Below are 15,774 nucleotides of genomic sequence, written 5' to 3'. Positions count from 1 at the left end.
TTTATGTTTTTTGGCCCTGGGAATCAAAGCCAGGGACTCAGGCATGCTGGGCAAGTACTCTAATGTGCTGTGATATATCCTCAGAGCTTTTTATTTCATTTTGAGACCAGATCTTGCCATGTTGCCCAGACTGGCCTTGAGGTTTCAATCTTCCTGCCTTAGCCTCCCAAATAGCTGAAATTATAGTCATGTGTCACTGGGTTCAGCATGACCTGCTTCTTTTGAACTTGACCTTTGTCCAGGTGCTGGAGACGCTGCTGCTGAGAGTGGAAGGGGACAGGAAAGAACGTTGCCACCATGGGGCAGATCTGCCAGAAGGAATCGGTGAGCTCCCTGTGCAGAGGATTGTAGGCGCCATGGCCCGGCAGGCGGGAACTCCTGGGTCCAGCCCCTAACGCTCAGTGCAGGTTAAAGTCTCACGTGTGAATAGGATTCCTGAGGGGGGCCCTTTGAGACTGTGGTTGAACACCACAGGTATTCACAAAGTTGGGACCATGGGCTGTGACCAGAGTTAGGCTTTTCCCCTCCAGGAGGAGCCCCTTGGCCACACTGGCTGCAGGCTGCGGAAGCAGAGGCCCACTCCTCCACCACAGAGAGCCCTGCTTCTCCCTGAGTGTCAAGACTACCTGGGGAACATGGGGACAGGCCAATGTATGTTCTTCTGAGCTGTGTGCTTTTCTAAAGTTGATGTTTGCTGCAGATGGCAGGCCCTCTGGGGCCAAGGCTACAGGTGCTTCCTTCTCCACACTGGGAACTTGAGGTTCAGTGGGGTTTGAGCCCAAGGACAAACCAAGGACAATCTCAGAGCCTGCACGGGTCCGCTGGAGACCAGAACTCTCTCAGAGCTGCAGGGTGCGGGGGCCTGTTTGCTTTGTGCAGACTTCCTCTGGTCACCCTGGGGAGACAAATTTGTCTCAGCCGCACAAAAGTGGCGAGTACAGGGTCAAGTTGCTTCTTGGGAACAGAGGCAGGGGCCCGGGCACCAGGGACTGGTAATTTCCTCTGAGTCTAGCAGGAGTGGTTAAAAGGTCCCTGTTTGTCCCCTCTGAGCAGGGATTTGCAGAGTCCAGTCCAGGTGAGTCCTCCCTCCTTCCCCGGCCTTATGAGGGACGAGTACCTTCCTGTTGCTAAGGCCCAGGTGGAAACTCTCCATCTCCTTCTCACTTATAGAGACAGAGGCTACTGTTTGGTTGATCTGGGGAGGGGAGGTGGAGGTCACTGCATACATAAATCTGAAGACTCCCTGGGCCATGGGCCTCTGAGACTGCCTCCTTTTTCCCTCCTTCTGCCCCCAACCAGAGCAAAAATAAGTTTTGCCTGCTCTGGGCAAGGAGGAGCATTTCCAAACCACAGCTTTGTTTGGGATGTCATTGCGATCTCTCTTGTCCCCCACTACCCCCTTCTTGTGTCCACGTCTGGCTTTGCTAGCCCCAGGCAGAATGCCACCAAGAGTGTCGGTCCTGGAGAGGTGGCACAAAGCAGCCAGTGTCCTAGGTGCCTTGTTGCATCAACGGCGTGGGCACCAGTCTGGAGCTCAGCGTCCACCCAAGGGGATGGGAGTGGTCCCCTGTGGCCCTCGGGGTCCAGAAAGAGGAACATAGACTCTTGGGTCTAAGATATAAGGTGGAAACCCAGGTGTTAGAGATGAATTTGATCCCTCAAGTAGCGAGGGTAAGTCAGCTTTCCTATTGCCCTGTACCTCTGGAAACACGACCTTTGCTGTCGCTGTTGCAGCTCGCAAGCAACTCTAGGCAGCCTTCTGTATTCCTGGCTTCCTCAGACACAGTTCCTCCAATAGTGGGTCAAAAATATTCAGAAAAAAATTTGTATTTGCACTGAACAGGTACAGATTTTTTCTTGACATTATTCCATGGACAGCACTGTGTAACAACTATTTACATAGAGTTGCCTTGTGTTTGGGATTACGAGTGACCTAGAAGAGATCCAGAGTCTACGGGAAGATGTGCACAGTTATATGCAAAGATCATACCATTTTACAGAAGGGACATGAGCATTTGTGGATTTTGGTGTGTGCAGGAAAGTTCTGAACCCCGTTTGCCATCGATACCAAGATATGACCATACTCTGTGCCAGCACACTTTACATGGCCTCCTTAAATGTTTACAAAGATGCAGTGAAGTATCATTCCCATTTTACAGGTGGGGAAGCTGAGGCTTAGAGCCTTCACTTGCCTGATTTTGCACAATTGGTCAGTCATTGGCAGATCCAGGACATAAACTCAGGTCTCTCAGGAGTCACCAAGTTTTTGTTCTTCCTATTACCACATCAAACTTACAGCTGAAGGCACAGTGCACTATTCCAGCCATATCTTCCTGAGGGTGGATGTACTTTGGGTGTTCCAATCTTAGAAACATTGTGTTCCAGTATTAAATTCCCACTCTGAGTCTAAGGAGGGGCCAATTCAGTGGTCCATTCAGTTTTTCTTCTATGCTCCCTGTCTGTTGCAAGCTCCAGCAATAATTTTTACAGGTGCCTTACCTTTTTTATTGTTTATTTTTCCCAGTACCGGGCGTGGAGCCCAGAGCCTTGGCACATGATAGGCAAGTGCTCTACCCCTGAGCTCCATCCCCAGCCCTGGCTCTCCTCAGAGCTCTTTTGGTAGAAAGAGTGCTCTCACCGGGTGTCCAGCCGTGAGGCCTACATGGCTTGGGCCTTGAGCACGTGGAGAACTTGCCTGGAGAGTTCTGGTCAAGAGGGTTACCCTTGGGGTGCTTTTTTTTTTTTTTTTTGCTTCCTAGAACTGTACTTTCTGAGGAGCTCCTTTAATTTGGGGTCTATTTAGAAGAGGGCTCAGTTTCTCAGCTCACGAAAGCAAACATCTATGGAGTACTTACTCTATGCAAGGCAGTGCAAGAGGGACTGAAGAGACAGCGAGACAGCCCACATCCTCCAGGGGAGACATGAACCCCGCTCGCCCCCAGTGCTTGTATCTGTGGCCTGCCGCGCACCCTGCCTTCCACGTAAAGCGGAGCTGCCCCCCACGCATTGTCACTCGGGGCTCTGTTTGATCATGATGCCTGATTCTGGGCCCCAGCACTAAGCAGGACACACTGTACAGGCTGCTGTGAGGATCAAGGGCTGACATGGGCCTCACTCTTTCTTAGCTGTGGTCTTCCTCTCCTCAGTTTTTCTTTCCCTGCTACTGCAGAGACAGCTCTGCAGAAGCACGGAGATGGAGACCAGAGTTGTGTGAGACCTCTGCGTTAAGAGCAGACTTCCTTTGAGCCCCTACACAGGACCAAGATGCGTGAATCTGGGCTGTCTGTGCTCTGGCTGGGGCTCCCCACAAAGATTGATGTTAGCAGCAGGGCTTGGCTGGGACGGAGACCCACATGCCCCTCACTGGGAGAGGGAAGGCGGGGCCGAGGCTCTGACTCATCTGGCTGTTTTCTCACCGGGGGACAGCGCTGGCTTGGCCTCCACTGGCTCCAGGGCAGCTTGCTGGCCGCACGAGTGTCCCCACTCAGTGCTGAGGGTCTGACCTGAGCCATCACGGAGCTTTCCCCCACAACTTTAAGCATTGCTAGTGAGGTTAACGCTGTTTGTTTGGGCAGATCTGTGCATGCACGTAACAGACGTTGATCATTTTTGCCCCAGCACCCCGACGCTGCCCTCCCCCCGGTTTCATCATTTCCATCCCCCGTTACTTGCCATTACCCCCTTACTGCCTCCCTCTTGTCTAATGATGGTCTCTCTTCCACTTTTCCCCTACTACTTTCTTGTCATCTCTTTAGAGTCCACATACTAGGGAGAGCACGCGGTATTTGCTTTCTGAGTGTGGCTTGTTTTGCTCAGCACGACCTCCGGACCCATCTATTTTCCTGCAAGTGACAAAACTGTTCTTCGTGGTTACACGTGGTTATACATTACATGTATCTCCACATTTACTTACCCATTCATCTGCTGGTAGGTGCCTAGGCTGTATCTTGGCCAGGTTGATTGTGCCACAATAAACATGGGTCCATGTTGTTGTCTGCTGACTGTAATTGCTTTGGGTGTACATCAGGGAGTGAGAGAGTGGGATTAAATGGTAGCTCTATTTTTAGTTTTTTTTTGTTATTTTTAGTTCTTTGAGGAAACTTCATATTGATTTGCATAGTGGCTCTACTTCTTTACATTCCCACCAGCAGTGTAGAAAGCCTCCCGCAATCCTGGAATCCTTGCTGGCATTTATTATTATTATTATTTTTTTTCTGTATTCTTGATGCTAGCCATGCTGACTAGGGTGATGTTATGGCTTGTATCTAGATAGCCCTACCAAGTCTCATGTGGTCACAGGTGGGGCTTTTCAGAGGTGGCTGTAACTAGGGTGTGTGCTTCTGGGATCAAGGATGTGATTCTGGGATTGATTCATAGTGTGATGCTAGGATTAAGGCTGCACCATCCTGGGTGTGAGTGCTATGCCTGCGAAGGGTGAGTAGCTTGGATAAGATATAAGGGACAGAAAGAGAGTTGTTGCTTGTTGCTTCACTTGCTGGCTTGCTGTCTTCTCTCTGCGTGAACTGTTTCTCTTCTGTGATGCCCTTCGGCCTGCCTTGGAGCCAACCAGCTGTGAACTGAAACCTCTACAAACTGTGAGCAAATAAAGCTTTCCTCCTTTATTTTTGAGTGTCAGGAATTTTGTCTCAATGATTAGGAAAGTAACTAAGACAGGTGAGATGGAACCTCAATGTAATTTTAATTTGCATTTATCTAATGGCTTAAAGATGTTGAATGTTTTTCATGCACTTATTAGCCATTTGTACTTTTTCCTTTGAGAAGTATATGTTCAGGCCAGGCACTAGCCTGTAATCTCAGCACTTAGGAGGCTGAGGCAGGAGGATCTCTGTGAGTTCTAGGTCAGACTGGGCTACATGTGAGTTTAAGGCCAGCCTAAACTACCTAGTGAGACCCTATTGAGGGAGAGAGAGAGACAGAGAGAGCGAGAAGGAGAGGTATATGTTCAATTCATTTGCCCATTTATTGATTGGGCTATTTGATTTTTTGGTGTTTTTTTTATTTGTTTATATATTCTAGCTACTAATCTGCTGGAAGAGTAGTTGACAAAGATGTTATCCCATTCTGTAGGCTGTCCCTTCACTCTCTTAGCTGTTTCCCTTGCTGTGCAGAAATTTTCACTATGACGTAGTTCCATTTGGTGATTTGTGCTATTATTTCCTATGCTATGGGAGTCCTATTCAGGAACTCTTTGCCTCTGCCTATGGCTTCAAGTGTTTCCCCTGTGTTTTCTTTGAGCAGTCTCAAAGTTTCGGGTCATATACCTAGGTCTCTGATACATTTTGAACTGATTTTTGTACAGGCTGATCGAGGTCTTCTATAATTAGATACCTTCTATTATAGATACTTCTATAATTAGATACCCAGTTTTCTCAATACCATTTGTTTAAGAGGTTGTCTTTTCTCCAAGGTATATTTTTGGCTCCTTTGTCCAAAAATAGGGGGTTTATTTTCTGTCTGTTCCACTGATCTACAAATCTATTTTTGTGTAGTACTACGTTTTTGTTATTTTGTCTTTTTTGTCTTTTTGAGACAGGGTTTCACTATGTAGTTTGGGCTGGTCTTGAACTCACTTTGTAGCCTAGGCTGGCCTCAAATTCACAGTGGCCTTAGCCTCCTGAGTGCTGGGATTACAGGCATGTGCCACCGTGGCTGGCCTTTAGCTTTGTAGTCTAATTTGAAATCATGTATTGTGACACAAGTCTTACCTTTGATTTTTGCTTTGCTTAGGACTGTTTTGGCTATTCTGGGTATTTTGGGTTCCCATATAAATTTTAGGGGTTTTTTTAGTTCTGGAAAGAATATCATTAGAATTTTGATGGGCACTGCATTGACTCTGTAGATTGTTTTGACAATATTACTCCCTAAACACGGGTGGTCTTTCCATCTTCAAGTCTTCAATTTCTTTAGTGTTCTGACATTTTCACTGCTGAGGTCTTTCACTTCCTTAGTTAAACTGATACCTAGGTCTTTTTTGTTTGTTTGTTTTTTCTCCGGTACTGGGAACCGAACTCACGACCTTGCGCTTGTCAGGCAGGCGCTTTGCCGCTGAGCTAAATCCCCAGCCCCCACCTAGGTCTTTTTTTAAAAAGCTGTTGTGAATGGAATTATTTTCCTGATTTATTTCTCAGGTAGTTGGTGTATATTATTGGTGCATAATAAAGCTATTGATTTCTTAGTGTTGACTTTATGTCCTGCTACTTTGATGAATTCATTTATCAGTTCTAAAAGTCTTTTGATAGAAATTCCTATCATCTGCAAACAAGAATAATGTAACTTCTTCCTTTCCTAGTTATATACCTTTTATTTTTTTCTCTTGCATAATTGCTCTAGCTAAAATTTCAAGAACTATATTAAATAGTAGTGTTGAGAGTAGATATTTTGCCTTGTTTCTGATTTCTAGGAAATGCTTCCAGCTTGTTCCCGTTCAGAATAATGTTGGCTGTGGATTCATCATTTATGGCCTTTACTATATGAAGAGCCTTCAATCCTAGTTTCAAAAGGGGCTTTTATCCTGAAGGGATTTTGAGTTCTGTCAAAAGCTTTTTCTGCATCAGCTGAGATGATCATGTGGTTTTTATCCTTATTATATTTACATGGTATGTTACATATGGATTTGTGTATGTTGAACCATCCTTGTATCCTGGAATGAAACCAACTTGATTATGGCATATCATCTTTTTAATGTGTTGTTTAATTCAGTTTGCTAGTGTTTTATTATGGATTTGCATATTAATCAAGGATCTTGGTCTATAGTTTTCTTCTCTTGTTGTATCCTTGTCCAGTTTTGGAATTAAGGTGATGTTGGCTTTATAGAAGGAGTTTGGAAGGGTTCCTTCCCCTCCTACTTAATGGAATAGTTTGAGGAGTTCTCGTGTTAGACTAGCTAGGGCTCATTCACATGAGGTGGCTGACAGGAGCCCACGAGCAGAAAGAGAGGACAAACCCCAAGCACAAGCATTTTCCGAGCCTTTGCTTGCATCACACTGCTATTGTTTATCGGCCATGCACAGGGCAATCTCTGAGTCACGCCAGGGGAGCAGAATTACTGGGGCTATTTTTTCACAACTTACCTCAGTTACCACCAGGAAGAAATTAACCTGGGTTCTTCTCTGGATTCAAAGCAGCTTCTACAGTTTGTGCAGCAAGGGAGGTCGTGAAAGGGCAGGATGCTAACTTATCTCTACCAAGACCCCACCAAGAGCCGCTCGCTGTTTGATGGCTGTGCTCCACACACCTGTCTGGGAAGCGCTGCATCTCACGGTTTGGGGGCAGCGTGGGGCAGACTCCTGTGCTACCATCTCTGGCGGCTAGAGCAGTGCTTTCATTACCGATCAGCCCGTCTCCCTTCTCTAGGAGACTGTGGGCTTCCTGAGGGCTGAGCCACTGTTGTTGCTCATCTTTGGATCTCCGTTGCCTAGCACAGCCCCTGGCACATTTGTAAGCCCCTGATGAATGTTTATATGAATAAATTTGTGAGCCAGACATTTCTGAGCTGTGCTACATTTCATCCAGAGAACTATTAAGCATGTTAGAGTTTTCTTAGATATTCTAAGGCTACCTGCTTTTGCTTTTGTTTTCAGAGTGTGATTAGTACTAATTATTAGTTGATGCTAGTTAAGTATTAGCATCAACACTCTGTGAAGACAGTTTGCTAAGATGCCTTTGTAACAGTTTCTCTTGTTCTCTTTTTCTTTAAGGCTATAGCAACTGAAGCACGAATAAAGCCCCCGCTTACTGAATACAAGGTAAGAAGCTGATCTATTTTCCTTTTCTTCTGTGACGTCTTCCGTGATAGATAATGCATAGTGATTCCCTTCGGGAATTCTGACAGTTGTTTTAAACAGCCAAGCAGCTCTGAGTAGGGAGCAGCATTCACCTCCAACCTGCTCCTTGGCTTAGGCCATCTCCACGTGGGAGGTGCTCTCTGAGTGGCCTTTGTCACAAGGGTCTCTTCTTAGTTTTTTTTTTTTTTTTTTTTTTTCCTGAGACAGGGTCTCACTAGTTCAAGGCTGGCCTTGAACTCACTGTGGCCTCGAACTTGCAGCAATCCTCCTGCCTCAGCCTCCAGGACTAGAGATGTAGCTCAATGTGAAGGTCCTGGGTTCAATCCCTAGTGCCTGTTTGTAGGTTTGATTTGTTTTGTTTGATCTGAAGACACCCTGAGGTGTAAATGGACAGGACATGATGACTGATTAGATCTGGCCTGCGGAGCAGAAGGAACTTTGGGGTGATGCTCAGGACTCCAGCCTGGGAGACAGGAAGACGGTCTGTCCAGGACACACTTTCCCCAGATACTGGCCTGGTGTCCTCTCTCATTTTATTCTAGTTTCACTCAAATGTCACACCCGCAGAGAGGTCTTTCCTGTCCAACCTGTCTAAAATGATATCCCTACCCTATATCCCTTCAAGCTGTACATCAGCTAGGATTAGACTGGGTTGGCAGTAATGGAAAACCTAAGCATCATCACTGTGTAAGTCCATCGGAATTTTATTTTTATATCGATTTCAGAAACCTGGATGTAGTCAGCATGGGGCAGACATGGGCGCCTTGGTGACAGACACGCGGGCTCCTTCTGTGTTTTACCTTGTGTGGCTACCGTTCCCAGGGAGGTTGCTGGCTCTTCAGCCCACCTGTCTGTACTTCCACCAGCAGGAAAGAGGAAGCCAAAATGGTGGGAGGAAAGGTGCTCAATAGCTGTACCTTAAGTATGTGGAACTAGGCACTAATCTCCAGGTGCGCCTCGAGCCATAGTCCTGATGGATTCTCATCTTTTGCACTGACTCCCTAGAGGGCCCAGCCCAGTCGGACTGCCTACTGTATTTCTACTTAACTTAGCTGTCTATAATGGTGGGAGGACACACTGAGTTTCAGGTGCCTGTGAGACAGAGAGGACTTGATACTCAGAGGCAGGTGCAAATATAGATTAGCAGTTTGGGAGGGAGATGGAAGCCAAAGCTCCTGACAAGAGTGGTTCTGTGGAAGGGCACACCTCCCTGAGCCACAGAGCAGTGCACAAAAAGAGGGGAGGCAAACCCAGTCACCCTGTGAATCAGGGCCCCTGGGAGGGGCGACAGCTTCCAAGGCTCTCCTCCAGCAGCCCCTGGTCCTGGCATCTGCCTCCCTGCTTGGTTTCTGAGTGACCTCTCTCAGAGGACTGCAGAGAGCCAAGGTCCACTGACCAAGCTTCACCAGTCTAGATAAACCAGGACTTCATCCGCAAGTGAGGTTTCACAGGACCTGAGTGAAATAAGAGAAATAAAAACAACACATGGCAATAAATATTTCACCTCTGTAGAACAGCAGGGTGGCCTGGAGCCAGACCGCCTTGGCTCCAGTCCCAGATCTTCTACCCAGCAGCCATGTGACCTTGGGGAAGTCACTTAACTTCCCTGTGACTCAGTTTTTTATTTTATTTTCTTGGTGCTGGGAATTAAAACTACAACCTTGCATGTGCTGAGCAACCCTACCTCTGAGCTACACTCTCAGCCCAAACAAAAAATTTAGAACAATACCTGGCACATAATGAGTTCTACTTGAGCACTAGCTATTACTATCATAAAGCTAATTATTTATTTTAAAATATGGCTTCTTTTTACTTCTCTGGCTAAAAACATGTTTTCATCTAGGAAATTTTAGGATGGGAGATGGAAATTATAACCTTAAAAGACTCTTTCTTAATGAAATATACATGTACCTAAATGTACCTAATAAATGTATAAATAATAATAATAATACCTAAATGTACCTAATAAATGTATAAATGTACCTAATAATTAGGTATAAATGTACCTAATTCTCATTTGCTTGTAGATTTTGCTGGCTAGAAACCTAGGTGTGGGTATGGACTGTATGTGTCTACATTTCTAGTATATGCTGGTGCCAATTCTAAGCAAAGGATGGGTGACATTAGCAGGCCCTGTTTGGGCAGTGATATGGGCACCAGGAATAGCTATCCCAGGAAACCCAGGGTACCCGGCAGGGTGATGTGAGATTGCCCTGACTCAATAAGATAAGGACTTCTTTCCGGGAAACCCTGGACCTGAGATAAAGAGGACTGAAGCCCAGCAAGGCCTCAGCACTCCTGTGAACCCTTTCCCTTCCAGGCCACAGCCCCCATGTCTGGAAGGCTTGTGAGGGTCAGAGGCAATGGAACGAGGCTGAACTGTCCAGCAAAGGACAGGGTGGGACTGAGTTTTCTCGGGCCTGCTGAGGTCCTTCCATCCTCTAGGGGAGCAGGAGCCTCCCTGGGACAGAGGCTGAGCGAGTGTCTCTGGGGTCAGGCCCTCTCTGAGCCGTGGTGAGCAGGTGAGGGTGGAGCACGAGGCACGTTTGCAGTGCTGTGGGTCCAAGCCAAGACTCTGCATGCCCAGCAGCTCTCTATCACTGAGCCCTGGCACCTAAAAGGGCTGGTACTTGGAGGAAGCCAGAGAGGTGCCCAGGGGACAAATCCAGGTGAAGAATTTAAATCCTGCACTCTACTTGCTTCTCTTGCTTTCTCCTAACACTGGTACTAACACTCAGGCCTTTCAGCTGTAAATTGCAATGGTTAGGAGCTGAAGAGCAAAATACTGGGGCTGGTGATATAGCTCAGCGACACAGCACCTGCCAGGCAAGCACAAGGTACACACACACACACACACACACACACACAGAGTAAAAGGCTTTGTAGAGGTGGGTCAGCAGTGTGACTGAGCAAAGTGGGTGGGTTGGGTGGGCCCGGGCTGTCTGGAGGCCCCTGCCCTGTCTGAAGGGGCAGTATGCACTCAGATCCAGCTGAACGCTATCTGAGATCGGCTCTAAGGGCCTGGTGTGGCTTGAATGTAGATGCCAGAAATCTGGGTTTAAAGTGAAATTTCCCAGTTTTTAAGAGTTTACCCACAAATATCAGATGGGCCAGAAAAAGAAACTCTAGGCCAGGTTTTGGCTTGATGGTTGCCAGTTTATAGTGCCTATTGTAAAGCTGGAGGGCAGAACTTCAGGCAAATGAAAAGAGGACAGGAAACAGGCTGTGATTTCACAACTCTTTCCACTCCAGGGGCTGGGTGGCCAGCCTCCTCACGTGGGGAGCAGAACTGTCTGCAGAGCTCTGCTGCCAAAGCCGCAATGGACCTTCACCCCATTGTTCTTTGGATTTACAGAGCCACTGAGACTCTGAAGGAAAGTGTGGCTTTCCACGAGAGGATGCTAACAGCATTACAGACCAATGCATTTTAGAAGTTTCTTCCAGATGTTCCCACGGAAGGTTAGGCTCTAAATTAGTGGTTCTTATTCCCGGCAGCACCTGAGTCTTCCCTGGGAATTTGAAGAAGTTATGCTTGGACTGCACACAGATCACTTTAGTTGTTGTCTCTGGCCTCAGCATGATCTTGGGCATCATTTGAGAAAGCTCTCCAGGTGACTTGTGAAGCCAGGTTGAAACCCACTGTCCAACTCACAGGCTGGGTCAGGAATCTCGGGGTGTGTGGTGCATGGCAGTCCCCACGGGGCCAGGATTCCAACCCACACAGGCCCTGTCGCTCTCTACACCTCCCCGACTGATTTAGAGCAGATAATGATATTTGCCCTTCTAACCTCAGCAAGCTGTTATCAGGAGAAATGAGGGGAGAAATGAGAAGCTGCTCTGTCAACCCTAAAGCTGTACAAACACGATTGCTGTTGCAGTGTGTGCCCAGGTCCAGGGGTATGGCTTCCATCTGTCAGAGGTCATCTCTGGAGTAAGAGTCTAGTGCCACAGGTCAGAGGGGAATTGGCAGAGATCTTCTTAGAATGCAGCCTACACTGTCTTGTGGGCAGGGGTTGCAGCTAGCACCAGATATCTGCTCCTTCCCCCACATTGCACAAATGGAGCCAGAGCAAAGGGGCTTCAGCAGGGAGAAGAAACTAAAGACTCATCTTGGGTTGAGATCTCATCAGCTCAGGGATAGCTAAGTTGGGGTTTAAGAGCTATGTATCAGCAAAAAAGGCAGGATAATAGACACATATGGGCTGAGCACTGGTTGGATTGACAGGGGGCGTGGCACTGCATATGCCCTGGACTCAGGAACGGTGTGATTCAGGCAGATAAGACCATTCCCCCAGAAAACAGTCACCTTTATCAGGCAGGCAGTCATGACTCAGTGTTACTTATCCAGGGCCCAGGCTGCCTGAGGTGGCAGGGTAGGATGGACCCAGCACTGGCTGGGTACCCAAACTCGGTGTGAGTCCTGGCTCCCAACTCTACCACAACCTGACGCTGGGCAAGATGGCCCACCAGCTGCTTCTCAGGCTCTTCATCTGTAGAGAGGAGCCTTGGTCTCGACCTAGATGGACTGTGAGCAGAGTACGGGTGTGACGTGTGGAGGTCCTGAGAGCTGGGAGGTGGCGGTGAGTGGCTGCATTTTGGCGAGGCTGGGTAGGGAGAGAGGGTGGGCTGGGCTCAGAGGAGATGTGCAGAGAAAGCCTGGCCAGTAGAGGAAGTGGCACACAGGCATCAGGGAATGACGTGGTGGGGGCCAGGGCAGGGGGAAGTGGCCTTGCTGGGGAGGGTGAAGGACGGTGCAAGTGGGAGAGTGGAGTCAGACTCCAAAAGGCCTCTGCAACCAGGCTGAGATGTTTAAAGTGGCTCCATTAGGAAGAAGGGGGCCAGGAAGGCTTGTGGGCAGGGGCACGGTATGATTAGGATGCTATTTAGCAGAATTAATGTTGCCTGGAGCTCAGAATGACTTGGATGGCTGCGTGCCAGGAACCGAAGAGGATAGCTAGAAGGCTCTTGTGATATTTCTGGCCCTGCCAGAGGACGACTGCGGGCCGGGAGGTGGCAGTGGGTTTGCCCTAGAGATGTGTCTCAGCAACACTTGGAAGCCTCGGGGCCTGGCTGCATGCAGGGCGTTGGAGGACTGTGTCACCTTGGGAATTGGTGTCTCCCTCAGAGGAGGGGGAACAGGAAGCAGAGGCACCTTACCACCTGAGCGCATACCACCTCAGGGCAGCCCGGCCCTTGGCAGGGTCAGCTTCTCCCTGACTCTGGCTCCCGTAGGAGTTGTAGGGGCCAAGGGTGATGGTGCTAGTTGGGGGCCAGAGGATGCAGCCTGATCTTGGCCCTTGGGGCATTCGACAGCCAGGGTGCCGGCCCTGGGCTAGTTGTGGGAGAGGGCAATGAGCAAAGCAGCGTCCTCCCTCCTCAGCGTTCCCAGCCTCCACAGCCGGCAGAGGCACATCTGCAATTCACACCAAACAGCAGCACAGAACCATCTTGTTCTCATTCACTCTGTTTTGCTTTATCTCATTCACTCTGTGTTGGGTAGAGTGTTTGGTATGTGCCAGAAAAAAACCCTCTGTTCCTGGTTTACAATTATTTGGGGGCAGAAAGAGATTTTGTGGGGCTTGAAGCTTAAATAATTTGGGCATGCGGGGTGGCTCTCTGGGAAAGAATTCAAGTATAAAACAGCTAGGCCAGGGCCTGGAAAGGGGCAGTGTAAGGAAGCCCTGAAGCTTTAACCCATCAGCTTTCCAGACAATTCTGTCATAACACTTATTTATTAAGTGTGTACTAGATAGAAGTATTTTATTTGTAGAATTTCACAACAAGCCAAGGGAGAGGATGGGCACTGGAATCCCCATCGTACGGATGAGGAAGCAGAAGTGACTCAGGGTACCTCTCTGCACAGATCGTAAGGGAGGCCCTGGGGATGTTCTCTGGACAGATGCTCTGATCTCCGGCCCTCATGTGAGGTCCTCCTCTTCAGTGGCTGATAGCAGCTCCCAGGCACTGGGGTTTCCCAGGGCTGCCCTACATGTGCCTTTGCTAGGCCTGTGCAGGGCGCTCCCAGCATCTAGGGCTGGGATACAGGTCAGGGTTGCACTCTAGGCATCTCAGGACATCACAGGTTACAGGCTTGGTGCCAGCATCATGGCCGATTTGGGCAGAGGGTGCTGGATACAAATGGGAGCACAAGCCCCAGGGTGCTCACCAGGTTAGAGACACACACGCCCAATTACATCTTGTGTAACGTCTGGGGAGGGATGTATACCATCCCGTGCCATAACGTCCAGGGGTGGACATCGAGCCGTTGCTCTGCTGGAACATGCAGCTCCTGGTGATCCCAAACCCAAGCATCAGTAAAGAACTAAGAAAGGAGAGATTAAAATAAGATGATTTATTTGAAGGTGGAGGAAAAGGGGAAGAGAGACAGACAGTATTCTGGACAAGTAGGGCGTATTGAAAAGGGACATACTGGATTTCTTTTCTGCAGTTTTTTTTTTTTTTTTTTTTTTGGTTTTTAGAGACAGGGTCTTGCTATGTAGTTGACTGGCCTTGAACTCATTTTGTAGCTCAGGTTGGCCTTGCACTCCCAACGATCCTCTTGGCCCAGCCTCCCAAGTGCTGGGATTATACTTGTGTGCCACCATGCCCAGCTATGCAGCTTTTTTCATTGAGATCCTCATCCTACTTAGGCTCCTGAAATCTGATTGGCTTCCTGGCCTGTCCTCCATCCTAACCTTCTTCTGGCTAGGATTTTCCCTTCCTTTGGTGGAGGGTAAGATTATGGGTGGGGGCCTTAAAGGTAATTTAGGTTTAAGGATGAAGTAAAGAAAGTTTACGATTCTTACATTAATCTCTGTTAATCTCACTATCTGGGAACTTTCCAGGCCTGGCTTCGTCTTTGTCTTGCTAATTGCTGCCTTCCAGCTGCAGATCAAAAGCTGCCTTAGAAGGATTTTCTATTAACTTAATGAAGCTCAGCGAGGCATTCATTCTATCTCTTTCCTACCTATGGGGCCTCCTGTCCCTCCATCTTGGATCTACAGCTTGCTCGGTAAGGTCCAGCAAGGCTGAGGCCTCATGCAGTCTTAGCTTTCCCTGTGGAATCAGGACAACGGCGGCTTCTGTGTATTTGAGCTCATTACAAGTCGTCTTGTAAGCTGGTAAAGCTCTCTGGCACACAATAGCAACTCATTCAGGAATCCTAAGGCTGCTGGCTTCATGGCATCAGAACCATCTGTTTCTGCACTCCATCGCTACCCAACCAACCTCCTCTGGGGAAATGAAAGTTAGCACCTGAACTGTATCACCCGGGCCGGTACCTAGAGCACCAGGCCCAGAGGATGGGGTCAGCCCGGGCCCGTGGCCCAGGCCCCGCCCAGCGGCGTGCGTCCTCCAGGACCCGGTGACTCTGGGGCGGGAGCTCCGGGTTTGTCACACAACCCAGCAGCCTGAGATGTGGGCGGGGGGGGGGGAGGTCCAGGAATGGGGTGGGGTGATGCGCTGCCCCTAAGGACCCAAGTGGGCGCCGCGCTCTGGGCCTGAGTCTGCGAGCCTGGCAGGGACCGGGACCCGGTGTGGGGACGACAAGGTCTCGTGGCTGTCGCTTCCGCTCGCTTCCCACGCCCACTTCTGCAAGCCCCCTGCCGGCGCCTCCGGTTTCCGGGGAAGGGAGTCTGCTCTTCAGCCGCCGGCTCCCGCACCGACGCCCTGCGGGCCTCTTTGTCTCGCCGGCCGTGCCCCGCCGCTCGCCTGGGGCCCCGCGCCGCCACGCGTGTCGCCCCGCTTGGGAGCACACCTTCGGCCCCGCGCCCGCTCCCTACGTGGGGGACGTGCAGGGTGCAGCCAGACGGGGGGGGACTCCGCGGCGTCATACGCCTCCTTTCCGGCGCTGGGGGGAGCGGCCACCGCACCTCCCTTCCCGCCCCACCCCGCCCGCGCCGCAGAGACGCTCGTCAGCCAATGGGCGCAGAGGAGGTGGGTCCACCGGCGGCGGTCACGCGCGCGGGGC

General features: G+C 49.4%; 1 protein-coding gene across 2 annotated transcripts in view; it reads left to right on the top strand.

Annotated features, from left to right (window-relative positions):
* The window catches only part of Hk1 (hexokinase 1), a 90,990-nt gene that overhangs the window by 12,884 nt on the left and 62,332 nt on the right, over window positions 1-15,774 (top strand). For both annotated transcript variants that reach the window (XM_005390087.1, XM_013517022.1), the window contains exons 3-4: window positions 243-324; window positions 7,719-7,766. In XM_005390087.1, coding sequence (XP_005390144.1) covers window positions 298-324; window positions 7,719-7,766 — 75 coding nt within the window. In that variant the 5' untranslated portion in view covers window positions 243-297. The remainder of the gene's footprint in view (window positions 1-242; window positions 325-7,718; window positions 7,767-15,774) is intronic.

Source organism: Chinchilla lanigera, unplaced genomic scaffold (genome assembly GCF_000276665.1).
Source record: "Chinchilla lanigera isolate Chin_1 unplaced genomic scaffold, ChiLan1.0 scaffold00036, whole genome shotgun sequence".
In the NCBI taxonomy this organism is placed as follows: domain Eukaryota; kingdom Metazoa; phylum Chordata; class Mammalia; order Rodentia; family Chinchillidae; genus Chinchilla; species Chinchilla lanigera.
Note: the sequence above shows the minus strand (reverse complement) of the source record. Positions and strands in the feature narration are given on the sequence as shown.